The following is a 13731-nucleotide window of genomic DNA, read 5'->3' as shown; positions in this document are numbered from 1 at the left end:
GGGAATGTTTATGCTGCTACAACAACAACAAGCGCCCTCTATCATCTCAATATTTGTGCGCTTCTAATCCTTTTAGAGGCAGCAGTAATTCTAAGCTAATAAATATAAAACACAAATTGATTATCAGTATAAACCCATAACAAATACACACCCATTACATACCAACTTTATGGTGCGAACTTTTCACTCGACTATTATTGGCTTCACGCCATAAAGTCGTTCTGCCGATAAGGCCGAATAATCTACCTCTAACCGTTTTTTATTGAGTAGCATTTACGTGCGGCTAAATCTCAAACATAAAATCGTCTCATATGTAGGTTCTACAGAGCTTTGCGGCTTCACTTCAATTGCAGTGGCGAAGCTGGTACAATGTGTTGCAGCTGCTGTGGTGTAACTCAGCAGAAAGTGTGGGTCTTTCTAGTAGCCACAGTGTTTCTTGCGCTCGGGCTGGTCCTAGTAATTTGGTGGCCAAATTATGTTACCGATTACATTTACGATGTGAGTGAAATATATCAATAGGCAAGAATACATTTTTTTAAACTATTATTAATTCTGTTTTTTAATTTTTTAAACTAATTTCTATACTTATTACGATCACAGGTGTTACCACTCACCGGCTGCTCGAAGTCCTTTGACATGTGGATGACTCCACCTATACCGGTCTACTTGTATATGTATCTTTTTAATTGGACGAATCCGGAGCAAGTGCGCGTAGCGGGTGTGAAGCCAAACTTTGAACAAATAGGACCATTTGTTTATACGGAAGTCAAAACTAAGGAGGATCTGACTTGGTACTCAAATAAAACCCTTTCATTCTACGGACAACGCGTGTGGTATTTTGAACCCGGAATGTCAGGTGCATCAATAGACACACCTATCACTTTACCACATCTACCCTCATTGGTAAGGACAAAACAGACAACAACAACAAGCGTAATTCAAACACATTTTCACTCATTTCATTCACTGTCTACTTCGTTCATTTGCAGGCCGCCGCGAGTCTCATGCGAGATGCATCGCGGATCGTCAAAGTTGCTTTCAATGTTGCGCTTAACAACAATGGTGGCGCACTCTACCAGACACACACCGCCGGCGAATGGCTCTTTGATGCTTTCTACGATGAATTTCTTGACTATGCCATGAAACTAAATAGTTCGGCTAGTCAGGCTATAGAGTCGAATGAATTTGCACTTTTCCTCAATCGTAATGGTACTAAGGAATTCGAAGGCCTATTCACCATACACACCGGTCAAGGTGATTTGCGGCAAATGGGTGAAATTAAATTTTGGAAGGGTTTAAATCACACCGGATACTTTGAGGGCGAATGTGGCCGTCTAAATGGCAGCACTGCCGATCTGTTTGTACCAAATCGTGGTTCAGATGAATACATAACCGTATATATTACCGATACATGCCGCATCATCAATCTGGTGCCAAGCGGCGAAGTGGAATTTCAGGGTATTAAAACCATCAAATACGAAACAAAACCGGACACCTTTGATAACGGTCAACGCAATCCCGATATGGCATGCTATTGTCCATCTGACAAGCAACCAGATAATTGCCCGGCAACTGGCGCAACCGATTTGAGTTCATGCACTGAAGGTGTACCCATGTATCTGTCTCATCCACATTTCATGTATGCTGATGAAAGTTATGCCGACACGGTCACGGGACTCAGTCCCGATTATGAAAAACACAATTTCTTCATTCTAATGGAACCGAAGTTGGGCATACCGCTGCAAGTGAACGCCAATGTAATGGTTAGTCTGCATATAAAAAACGACAGATATATTAGGTAAGTGTGCAATTGAATGTTTGTGATGCTGATTTTCAAATCCATACTAAATTTAAATATCTATTTTCAGCATATTGCGTGGTATCACTGATTTTTATGCGCCACTCTTTGTGATCAGCAGCAAGGCTGAGACCGATAAGAAATTCGCAAAGCAAATAAAAGTAAGACTTTCTGCAAAGCAAAAGCCCAAAAAAAAAAACAAAAAAGCAAACAAAACTTATTTAACTATTGTAATATTTTCTCTTTCCGTTCACAGCTCATTTTAAATTTGCCAGATATTGGGCTCTATGTGGGAATCGCACTTATTTGTATAGCCTGCATCATGGCAGCTATAGGCATTTACTTATCGGTTACACATCGCTGGTATGGAGAAAGAAAAGTAGCCGAAAAGTAGACGAGATCTTTAATTAAAAGTAAATATGATATTATTACTCATTCGAAAATAAAATGGATGATATAGATATAAGTATGTAAGCATATGCACAAAGCAGTAACAGAAGCTAATGCTAAATTGGTTCTTTGGACAAAAATCTCTGACACCTATTGTGTTTTTTTTTTTGTTAATATTTATGCGTGCCGCCAACACTTAGAAAATTACCTTGAAATTTGTATAAGAGAAAATACGCTTTTCTGTGAATTTGGTATAAAATGTTAACAGATCGATATTATTTAAGCTCCTCTTTTAATTTATTCTCTTCACAAATGTGCTTGAATGGCACCAAAAATAAAAAAAGAGATGTAGGTATATATATTATATATTTTTTTTATGCTTTAAATGTTTTTTGGTTTAAATATTTTTAAAATTTAAGCAAGCGTCTCCATAGAAAATAGCTCCACTTATTTTTTTCTTTTTAAATAAAGTAAGGCGTATCATTTTTAAGGCATTCACGATGGCACATATTTGGTAAAAAATTCACAGAAAAATAAAATTTTCCTATATGAATTTGAAGTTAGTTTTCCATGCGTTGGCGAGGCTAAATATAAAAATATAAATAAAAAAATAGAAATAGGTGTTTAATTTATTCGGCATACAATAAGTTTTATGGTGGCATAAAAAAACAGTGCTTTACCATTCTAATATAAATGTATGCATGTACTGTTATAAGTGCGATGTATAAATGCAAATATACACATATTTAATATAAAAATAGTTCCACATTGAGTTACTAAATGTAATGTGACGAAACTTGATGTATTAAAACTGCAATACGAGGATTGCTGGTTAAGTTTTGAGATTGACAAATAAATATAAATACTTATAAATGAATACGAATTTATTGGATTTTTTATTTCAAGCTATTGTCAATGAGGAATGATACACTTTTGCACGCATTTGAATAAATCGTCGAAGCACTTTTTACAGTCTGATAAGTATAAGTTAAAAAATCGAAGAATAGATATTTTCTCACGCTTGATATTTAGTTGTTTGCTTAGATGTAACTCATACACTCCTGAACCGTTCATCTGATTGTGCGAAAATTTTGGTAAATTATTGTAGGCATGTTGTTCTCCGTCAGCATGTTGGTCTCCTTGCCGCGGGGATGAGGCTTAAATGGTGGTTTGACCTCCATATCATGGGGACCAACTCAACACGAACTAAGAGGGAAGCTCCATATGGGGATTGGCTAGCCATCCCCCCGACGAAGATCCCTTGTTATTCCTAAACCCCCGTCATCCCTTTGTTTCCTCTCCTTGCCCACACCCCCTAATCTAGGGTGTTATGTGACACGGTGCCCATTGGATAGTTTGCAGCCAAGGGGTTAACGAGACCGGCTGTATCTGAACAGCGCCGCCCTAACACCGGGCTGCCTTAGGGAGTAACTGTGGCCTTGACAGGGCATGGGGCGCACCGTGGTGCGCTTATCTTGTCGAGCAGGTGGTCGTACGAAAAAGATAAATTCAAATACTCACTCAATCGACCAAATCTCTACGTAATGGGACCAGGTTACATTGGTCGTAATGTTACTGCCAAACATAAGAAAAACGCTATGCAACGTGCCATAGTCCGCGAAGACTCGCACCTAGAATGTGTTGCAAGCTTGAATACTAACGAGGAAGAAGCTTTACTTCGCTCCAGTGAAGCTTGATGGTGCCAGTTCTGTGAGTAAGAAAGGGCCTAGAGCTAAGCCAATCAAGAAGGGGATGACAGCGAAAAGCAGCTACAAGGTTGAGTTCAAAATCTGCGACCGGTTTAGTGGCATGACCAATCTGACGAAAGCTGAAGTTGAAAGGGGCCGTGCTCACTTTGCAAAACGCACTGGGTGTGCTGCATCAAAACCGGAGCTCGCCAATAAGGTTGAGGAGAGACTGGCCGAAAAAAGGCAGCATCGACGAAAAGTAGGATGCTCACCACAAAAAGAAAGTGCAAAAACGTTGCTGCAAAGCCCAACGTGAAGCACAGCAAAAAGGGCGTCCCAAGCAGCGGCGACGGCCAATGAGATTGCCAAAAAGCACCTGACTGGGGCACTTATTGGTCGTGCTAAAACGCTGGGGAAAATGTCGCAGGAGCAGTGGAAAATAGTGAAAATGAAGCTCGTTTCGCAAAAATGGACGCAGATTCGAACGCATCTATAGTATGCCTACATTCTATGGAGCAGGATGATTCAGGGGCGTCAAAATCATAAAATGCAAAGGCGATCACTCTCTCACTTGAGTAAAAGAAGCTGTGAGGAAGCTTCATGGCCTATCGGAAGGTATCGCACTTGAAATAATACCGCGCAAGGTAAACCCGGAGCATGCACTGCGTCTGCATGCAGAACAAATATGTATCTACCGACGACTGGAAGGTGTTGAAAGTGGCTAAATTAGCGAACGCAGATGCAAGCCAGAACTACATTCTCCAGATAAATAAAACGGCGGAGGACATCTTGTACGAATGATTTGTAAAAATTGCGTGGGGCATTGGAAGCGTGTTTCTTTGTCTCAAAAAAAAAACTAGGGTCTGTCAGACTCACGCACGGTAGAAGTGAAACTTCTAAGTTGGTTGTTCCATGCATGGGAGCCCCGGTTTAGATCTCTCCCCCCTCTCACGTGTTAAATTCAGGTTTTCATATTTTTTTTTTCTATATCACTCCACATAAATTTGTACTATTTATTTTTGTCCTTATTAGCTTCAAATTTGACACTTGGGTGCAGTGTTGCACTTGACGCTGACATTTCTTTGCTCTTCCAATGGTATTTTTTGCCTACTTTTGGCGCGTTAATCAATTTCCTTTGATCACCGAAACGGTTGAAATGTCATTTTACAACCTTCTACTTCAACTATCGTCACTCGTTTGGCAAACGCACTCATTGTATCGCTTCGTCTCCTCCATACCTACCATCTATTTACTTCACAGCAGTTTCTTATTGCTTTCCCGCTTACACACATTCAATCGGCGCTTTATCTGATACTCACACACAGCACTCATTTGCACGGGCTATGGCTATCTATAATACCCGTTGTCGGTTGTCGATTGTCGGTTGCCTGCATGTCGCCAGTCTACTTCAATGCTTACTTGTGTGCTATACATATTTCAGTTCATATTATTTCGAAATTATTCGCTACAGGGTGTGCTAGAGACGTTTGCATTTTTGCACTGGTTTATCTTCTAGAAGAAGAAGGCCAGACGAAGTATTTCGTTGTGCAACTAAGTATTCTTCAATAGAAATTTGTTCAAATACCAGTGTCAAACTAATTTTTAAAGCGAAAATCCTCTATTATAGTCTCCACACGCTATTTACTTGTATATAAAAGAGATAATTGCGGAGCATAACATGCATATACAAATTAATGAGAGAGAGCGAATGGGCGAGAGTGGGAAGGAGCAGCTGCTCCTTGGCCCCGCCCATTTGACGGATTTCGGTAACGCTCCGAACTTACCGTTTCACTCGCCTATTTTCAATCTGCCTTGGGGCCCCCGACGCGCCTAAAGAAGTTTCACTTCAAAAATGCAACCCATTGGATGAAAACGAAAACACGCTAAAAACTGGAGAGATGGAGAAGTATTTCGGCATTGAAGACATCCTCGAGAACTCTCTTTACATCTTGTCCGAGAAGGTGGGTGAGCTGGAGCAGGTATCCAACCCCATGAAGGAACCAAAGCCTGATGTTCAAATCAACCTTCAAATTAACCTGCATTCGCCCGGCTTGCTTTGCTTAGCCTGCAGTTGACAGATTCATCTCGCCGCCCTCTTCCGTGATCATTCAACCGAGGTAACACATGCTTTCGACATTTTCGGCCTGGCAACAGTCATCCATGTCATGCTAGCAAGCGATAAAAAAAATATAGCGTCGTTATCAAGGATTTGCAATAAAATAATATTTCAATAAAATAATATTGCAATAAAATGCTACTGCAATAAAGCAAATGCAAAGCAATATGAAAAAAAAGCATCAAGGCCATTCAAGATTACCTCATTCCTACTTTTTAGATTCAAATGAGCGATACAGAGTTTGAGTTTTAACCCAATTTCACTATTTGCTTCAAATGATTAGGTCATTCAGCTTTTGCAGCACGCACGGTTTTCATGGGTATTGACGTCGCTGCTCGACCCAAAGACTGTTTAAGACACTCCAAATTTCTGTGAGATCTTCGACAGGCCATATTCTCCCATTCTGACCACAAGCTGTAGTCCAATGGAGTCAGATCTTGACTTACAGACGGCCAATCTTCTACGGGTATGAACCCAGTCACTGGATGGTCACAGGTGGTTTTTAACTAATGAGCTGAAGTGGAATCTTGCTGGAAGATTCAACGTTCTCCATTGAAGAGAATGCTGTGTAATTCTTTCGCACGCCTTCCTCTTGGTATACTTTTGCCCCGGTCTTAACTCCTTTTTCATTTATACACACTTTTTCTTTTTTTTCTATGATATTGCTAACTATAGTTTGACAGCTGAGAATGGCAAACTGTGTTGACATATCTGTTCAGTAAGGCTTGCGAAGTCGTCAAGAATCAGTTACTCCAGAACAATGCTTCCGAACTGAGGAAATATACTTTGAAAAACACAAATCTGTTCGCAAAGTTCATGGAGCGAAGTGTTAAAGAAGGCGCCGAAATGTCGATTCGTCGTCGTTCTCAATTTGTTGTAATTTGACCTTCGACTATTAGGTGTTTGGCCGATCTCCTCCTCGTATTTGGGGCATGCATCTTAATGTTGTTTCACAAATGGAGGGACCTACAGTTTTTAACCCGACTCCTAACGAAGAAGCTTTTTCCATAGCAGAAATGCACTAGGAGGCTTGCATTATCTGCCGAGGAGCGACCGCTATTAGAAAAAAACTTTGATGTTGATGCGCGGAGATTCGAACCTACGCACTCCCGAATGGTAGTCACGCAGCAATCCATTCGGTGGACTTGGCTTACGTACCTATAAAATACAGCTCATGCATGAATTGAAACCAAATGGCCATCGTTTGCTGATATATTATTAAGTTTTTTAAAAAGGTAGTCAAAAATTGGACTGATCGAATGGACCTCAGATCTCGTAGCCGCAGGGGGCATATCCTGCATATCATATTCGAAAAATAAATGCCATGAAATTATCTACCAGATTATAATAAAAACATTATCATTTTAAGTTCTCAAGCTCTTAAAAACTGCTCTTGATAAAAAATTTATTTATGTAAAATATACAAAGTTAGTTTATACAAATCTATTTATACCATCCTGGATTCAAAATTTGTCCAAATTAAAAAAAGTAAAACCCACAAATGATCAATGATCAATTTTTAATCAGAAAATTTCCGATCATTGAATTTTGAAACAATAAAAAGCAAGTTTGAAGTGGCTGGGAAAAATTAATTTTTAAGAATTTTTTTTTTTTTTTTGCGGCGGCCTTATGCATTTTTCCATATAACGACTACCCGATAGTTTTTTTTAGTCACTCATTTTCATGACGCAGCTAACCTCCAGCCACTTTTTAAAAACACACGTGGCTTCAAACTAAATGAAAATCTACTGCCACTTCCAATGCTATAACTACATGCCTGAAACTCCTCGGCAAATATATATCTGAATTTATACTCAACAAATGAACAGCAAAAAAATATTGCTAAAACGATTACTCTGTTCATTTTGTTTGACTCTTCCAACCAACTGATATGTGAGTAAATGTAGGTATAATACCCTAATGTTCTCGTTATCGGCTTCACAAGAATAGAGCCACCTTAATCTGTTGGATAAGCGATAAGCTTGAAGTACAGGAGCGAGGTCTTATCTCTATATTTTAAAACTTGGAAGCAATTGAAAGTATCAATGCTTATCAGTCGCACGAATGCGTATGAGTAAGTATGCAATAAATCGATATCATTTATTTAAAAGTAAATAAAAAGTTAAAGATAATTCTAAAAATATTTACTTAAAATATATTGGTGTTTTTGTTTGCCTTCGATTTACCTGAAAGATAATGGCAAAAAAATCAAAGATTACATTAGACAACAAAATAAAAAACTCCCAGCTAGAACTGACATAAGTTTTTTCATATGTAAAGATGGAATTTTTCCATTCCATTCGTATAGAATCTCCAAACTATTAAAATCAAGCAAAAAATTTGTATGTGGTAATATTTTTTTCTAGAATTTATTTAAAGTAAATAAAAAGTAAAAGATATTAGGTAGTAGATATTTTTGTGTACTTTCGATGTACAGCCGGCAAAAAAAAGTATATCATCTCAACAATTTGACCAGTTTTACTATTTTTCTTTCTTTTTTAATATTCTTTACTTTTATATAACGGCATAGTTATTTTTCTAACAAAATCGAAAATTCAAATTTTATAAAAAAATTGTACAAATTTGCATACAATTTTCGGAATGTACATACACATGTCATATGTATGTAAAAAATGTATTAGGAATATACGCAAAACTGTCAGGGAAAAAAGTGAACAAAATCTAACGAGAACTCCGAGGCACTTTGAGCTTACACTTTATTATATTAAATTTTAATAAGCTATTGAATTGTATATATATATAGTAGCGCGGATCGATTTAAGAATCGCTCATTGCTCTGTGAAAATACTGATACTCTGGTGATACTTCAACAAAATAAATACTGGTATATCTCAAGGCTCCTAGGTCACATACTCTGCATGTTATTCACGCTTGAGGTAGGAAGCCTCATCAGGTGCCCTAATTGGAACATTTGCCGATGATACAGCTGCTCTAGCGACAGATAAACTCTCGAACAAAGGATCTCCAAAATTGCAAAAATGGCTTGATGACATTACCGAATGGCTACAAAATTGGCGAATTAAAGCGTATAAGACTAAATCGGATCAAGTCCTCCAGTAAAGCTCAATAGCATCAAAATCCCACAATCCAACGTATTTAGGCATCCACATGAACCCAAAACTAATATGGGAAAACTCAAATTGTCCGCAAAAGAATAGCTTTGGGACTAAAACTTACTTCCCCCTACTAGTTACTAAACAAAAACTCCCTATTGTTGTTACATTACAAAATTCTTTTGTATAAGACCATTATCAAACCCATTTGGGAATAGGGTATCCAGCTACGGGGGACTGCAGTTAACTAGATATCGAAATACTACAGAGTTGTCTATCTAAAGTACTCAGGATAACAATGAATTTTCCATGATATGTCTCTAATGCCCAAATCCACACAGATCTCAAAAGAAAAACTCCGCTCGAATTACTTTACTACTGAGCTTACATTTTTGTCAGCGGTTGTGTGACTGGGTACATCCGCCGAAGTTAGTCACAAGAAATTTAGTTGTTCAAGTATTGGAGTCAATAATTATAAAAATAATAATTTTTATAGGGCATGGGAATGAGTTTCCGCCCTCGTAAAAGAGGTGTAGCTGCTGTTACTATTTTTTTGTTCGCTCTAGTAATATACTGGTGATTTCAAGGTGTATATGTGAGGTCTCGATCGAAGTAGTTGACATTGGTTTGAAGCATAAAGATCGTTTTTTATCTGACGTCAAAATCGTTTACGAACGTCCCGGAAAAACCTGCTTCATTATTACCTTTTAAAGAAAAATACAGTTGAAACGTGTCGTATATTTGCCAATATTGAGAGTAATTACGCTCCAGCAAAAACAACTAAAGAGTGGTTTCGCCGCTTCCAAAGTGGCAATTTCGACGCGAACCGGCACCGAAAAAATTCGAAAATACTCAACTATAACAATTATTGGATGAAGTCGCATGTTCGAACCCTTGATGATACATATGTCCAAGGAGAAGGATGTTAACAGATCAACCGTCGATAAACTTTTACACGCTATGGGAATGGTCCAGAAAGCAGGTAACTGGGTGCCACATCAATTGAAGGAGAGAGACATCGAGAGACGTTTTGTGAGGTGTGAGATGCTTTTTGAAAGGAAAAGAGAAAGTTTTCTGCATCGCATCGTCACTGGCAATGCAAGCTGGATCTGTTATGATAACTCTAAACGTCGAAAATGTTGGAGCCTGCCAAGTGAACCAGGTCCATCGACAGCGAAAAAAATATTCATGCTTCAAAGATTATGTTGTACATCTGGTGGGATCAGAAAGGTGCCGACTGCAGCTAATGTATGTGAATCGAGCTCTCAAAGAAAAGCGGCCGGAATGGGACGGTAAATATGGCAAACTGATTTTGCTGTACAAAAACGCTAGGCCACACGTAGCAAAATCCAGAAATATTGAGAGGGACTGTATTGGGAAATCGTGCCCCACCCGCCGTATTCCCCAGACATTGCACCTTCGGATTACCATCTGTTCCGATCAGTGCAGTCAGCACTTTTTGGAAAGCGGTTCACTTCTTACGAGAGCATCGCAAACTGGCTCAATAAATGGATCAAGTCAAAAGAACTCGAATCTTTCGTCAGAGGAATGCGTATGCTGCCTGAAAGATGGAGTAAAGTTGTAGCTTCCAGTGTCACATACTTTACATAATATCATGTATTATTTGATTGTTTAAATAATTCGCAACTTTGACTAAGGAAACTTATTCCAATACCCAATAAAAATTTATGGAATTTTCCTAAATCCTGTGCAAAGTTTAAAACTTCGATTAATATGGTCTGTATTATGGAATAAACAATACTTTTCTAAAATTATTTGAAAAAAAAATAATCAAATCTTGTACAATATTTTTTTTGTGGAAAAGAAGAAAAACAAAAAATTTTACAGATCGCAAATAAGTAAAACAAATCATTGTTAACTAGTGTCGCTAAAAGTTATCTTGATCAAAATATGCACGGTGAATAATGTTGAAATAAATGCTGATTTCTTTTATTAGGCATTATTTGTATAAAAATTATTTGTGAAACAAGTATATACCTACTATAAAATCATTTATGATCGGGCGGCTAACGTCCACATTTCTAAAGTTAAATCGCTCACGTTTTCTTTAGTTCCAAATAATTGTAGCCTTAATAAAAGTTAATAAATCAAATAACTAAAGAAAAATGACAGAACTTCTAAGGAGACATTGCAGATTGAATCATCATCTTACTAAACTGGGAATATAATCCAATGGATGTTGCAGACTCTGAAGAGAGGAAAATGAAACCGTGAAGCATGTGATGACGGCGCGCCCAGCACTGATGCATAAGCACCAAAAGCACCGGGGTGAGCATATTTTACCAGAGGAGGAAATAAAGCTCAATAAAATAGGACAAATACAAAAATGTATTGAGAAACTTGGAGTGAGAGAAATACTCTGAATCCATGAAAAGGGTGTAGTACATTTTTCAGGGTTCACTGCTAAATCCGCTCACAATAATATTAGTAATTTTCATAGGTAATAATTTTAAAGGCATTCTCGCAAGTTCTAGCCACTTCGTCTTTTGGTTTTGAAATAAATGAATTACTAAAGTTTCAAAGCTTTCCTACGTCTGGTTCTTACTTATGGTACTGAAATATGGGCATTAAAAGGTAATGATATAAACCAGCTATTAACCCTCGAGAACACGCGCTATGAGCATTTTGCTCAAGCAATTTTTCAATTCGCGAAATTTTTATGTTCTATGTAATTCTGGCTCTAATTGTGGTGAGTACCTTCGCTAGTAGTTGTGCTTCGTACTTTGAGGAGCATTTCTTTCGATTAGTGCACGATCGGACGTGTAGGCAGACGGTTGATTTTTGAGAGCGGCATTTTGCTCATTGCGCGAGAAACAATGTAAGTATTTCTTGATTTATCTTTTTTGTTGAAAACCTCGGGTTGTGAAAAGGGTTGCTGCCCCAATTTTGAATAGTGGCAGAAACATTACCATGGATAATTATTTTACTTCAATACCTTTAGCAGATGAACTATACAAACAATATAGAAACGACCATTGTGGGTACAATAAGAAAAAATAAAAAGGAAATTCCACCTCAATTTATTTCAGCAAAAGGAAGGCCGCAACCACATACAATGACTGCATTTGCCGAAAATAAGGTTCTTGTCTCTTACGTTCTAGTGAAAAAAACGAAAAAAGTTGTACTTATGCTATCATCACTTCATGCCGATGTCCAAGCTAATGATGAAACATCAGAGAACAAACCCGAAATAATAACCTTTTACAACCAGACGAAAGGGGGTGAAGACACTGTTGATCAAATGAAAGGCGCATATTCAGTTTCCAGGATAACCTGCAGGTGGCCAATGCGCCTCTTTTTCACGCTTATTGACATTACTGGCATAAACGCACAAATTATTTACAAATCAAATACAGGCAATTTAACCCAGAGGAGGACGTTTCTAAAGGAAATTGCACTGGAGCTAATAAAGCCACATATTTCTAATCGGCAGGCCATAAAAACTTTACCTCGTGATTTAAGAAATACTATGGATCGCATTGTACCAGCAAAAGAACCTGAAAGCCAACACCTACAACCGGGCTTTTGCGAGCTTTGCCCCAGGAGTAAAAACAGACGTTCGAAAAAAGGCTGCACTTTATGTGGAAAATTACTTTGCACGGAACACGTTAAGTATATGTGCCCATCTTGCTTCGAAAGCAATGTAAATGTCAATCTTACCGAAGACTGATTTTTGTCTTTTATTTATTTATTTTGTTACAAGGAGTTTTTTTTGTTAATATACTAAAGTATGTATGTAAAATTTTTGGTTATGTCTTGATTGAATGAATTTATATAATTTTACAGCGTGAATTTCTTAAATAAACACATAATTGCAAAAAAATGACTTGGTATTATAACTATGTTAAAAATGAAATGTTTAAAAATACTCATGCGCGAGAATCCGTGCTATCTTACGAGGCGCGTGTTCTCGAGGGTTAAGATTTGAAAGAAGAAATCTACGGTCCTATTCGTCTAGAAGAGGACCCTTAATGCCCCATTACAAAAACGAAATTGAAAATTTTATTGGTGGTGGGAATTTAACTCGTTTTATTGAAACGCAGCAGATTAGATGGATTGGCCACAATATAAGAAATATCAAATGAAAGAATTAAAAAAAGGGTTTATTTTACGTTCAATAGGAAGAAGAAAAAGAGGCCGACCAAGAAAGAGATGACGTCGAAGTAGACTTGAAAGTGATGAAGGTTCGTAATTGGAAAAACGTAGCAGAGAGAAAGAGGGAGAGAGAGCGAACTGGTGGAAGATTGTTGATGAAGCTTTAATCCACCACAGACTGTGAAGCTAAGAAGAAGAAGAAAGTCTCCAAATAATATTAAAGATAAAAGAGAACTTATATCTACTCTATATCAAAATGTTCATTCAATATTACTCAAAATATTTATCTCTGCGAGAATATAAAAAATATAAATACTAAAAAAGGGAGTTGGATAGAAGTGATATACTTTTGGCTAGCGCATTCCTAGAACTGTAGATCTTAAGCCCAAACCGATCTTAGAATTTTTTTGTAAATAAGTAATTAATTTGTTGCGTATTGACAAGCTTGAGATAATTGACAATGAGATAATATAACTTATCTAACTTGAATTCACGCTACTCTCATTTTCTCTTAAAATGAGCTTTCCAGCGCAGTTTAGCATCAAGTGT

At 37.7% G+C, this 13731-nt stretch overlaps 1 protein-coding gene across 1 annotated transcript; it reads left to right on the top strand.

Moving 5' to 3' along the window:
* Positions 1–342: 342 nt before the first annotated feature.
* On the top strand, positions 343–2525 carry LOC128863525 (protein croquemort). The gene is made up of 5 exons (XM_054102731.1): positions 343–498; positions 601–903; positions 990–1798; positions 1869–1959; positions 2055–2525. The coding sequence occupies exons 1-5, from the start codon at positions 370–372 to the stop codon at positions 2190–2192; spliced, it is 1470 nt and encodes a 489-aa protein (XP_053958706.1). The 5' UTR covers positions 343–369; the 3' UTR covers positions 2193–2525.
* Positions 2526–13731: the final 11206 nt, after the last annotated feature.

The sequence above is a fragment of the Anastrepha ludens genome, chromosome 5 (genome assembly GCF_028408465.1).
Source record: "Anastrepha ludens isolate Willacy chromosome 5, idAnaLude1.1, whole genome shotgun sequence".
NCBI classification, from domain to species: domain Eukaryota; kingdom Metazoa; phylum Arthropoda; class Insecta; order Diptera; family Tephritidae; genus Anastrepha; species Anastrepha ludens.
Note: the sequence above shows the minus strand (reverse complement) of the source record. Positions and strands in the feature narration are given on the sequence as shown.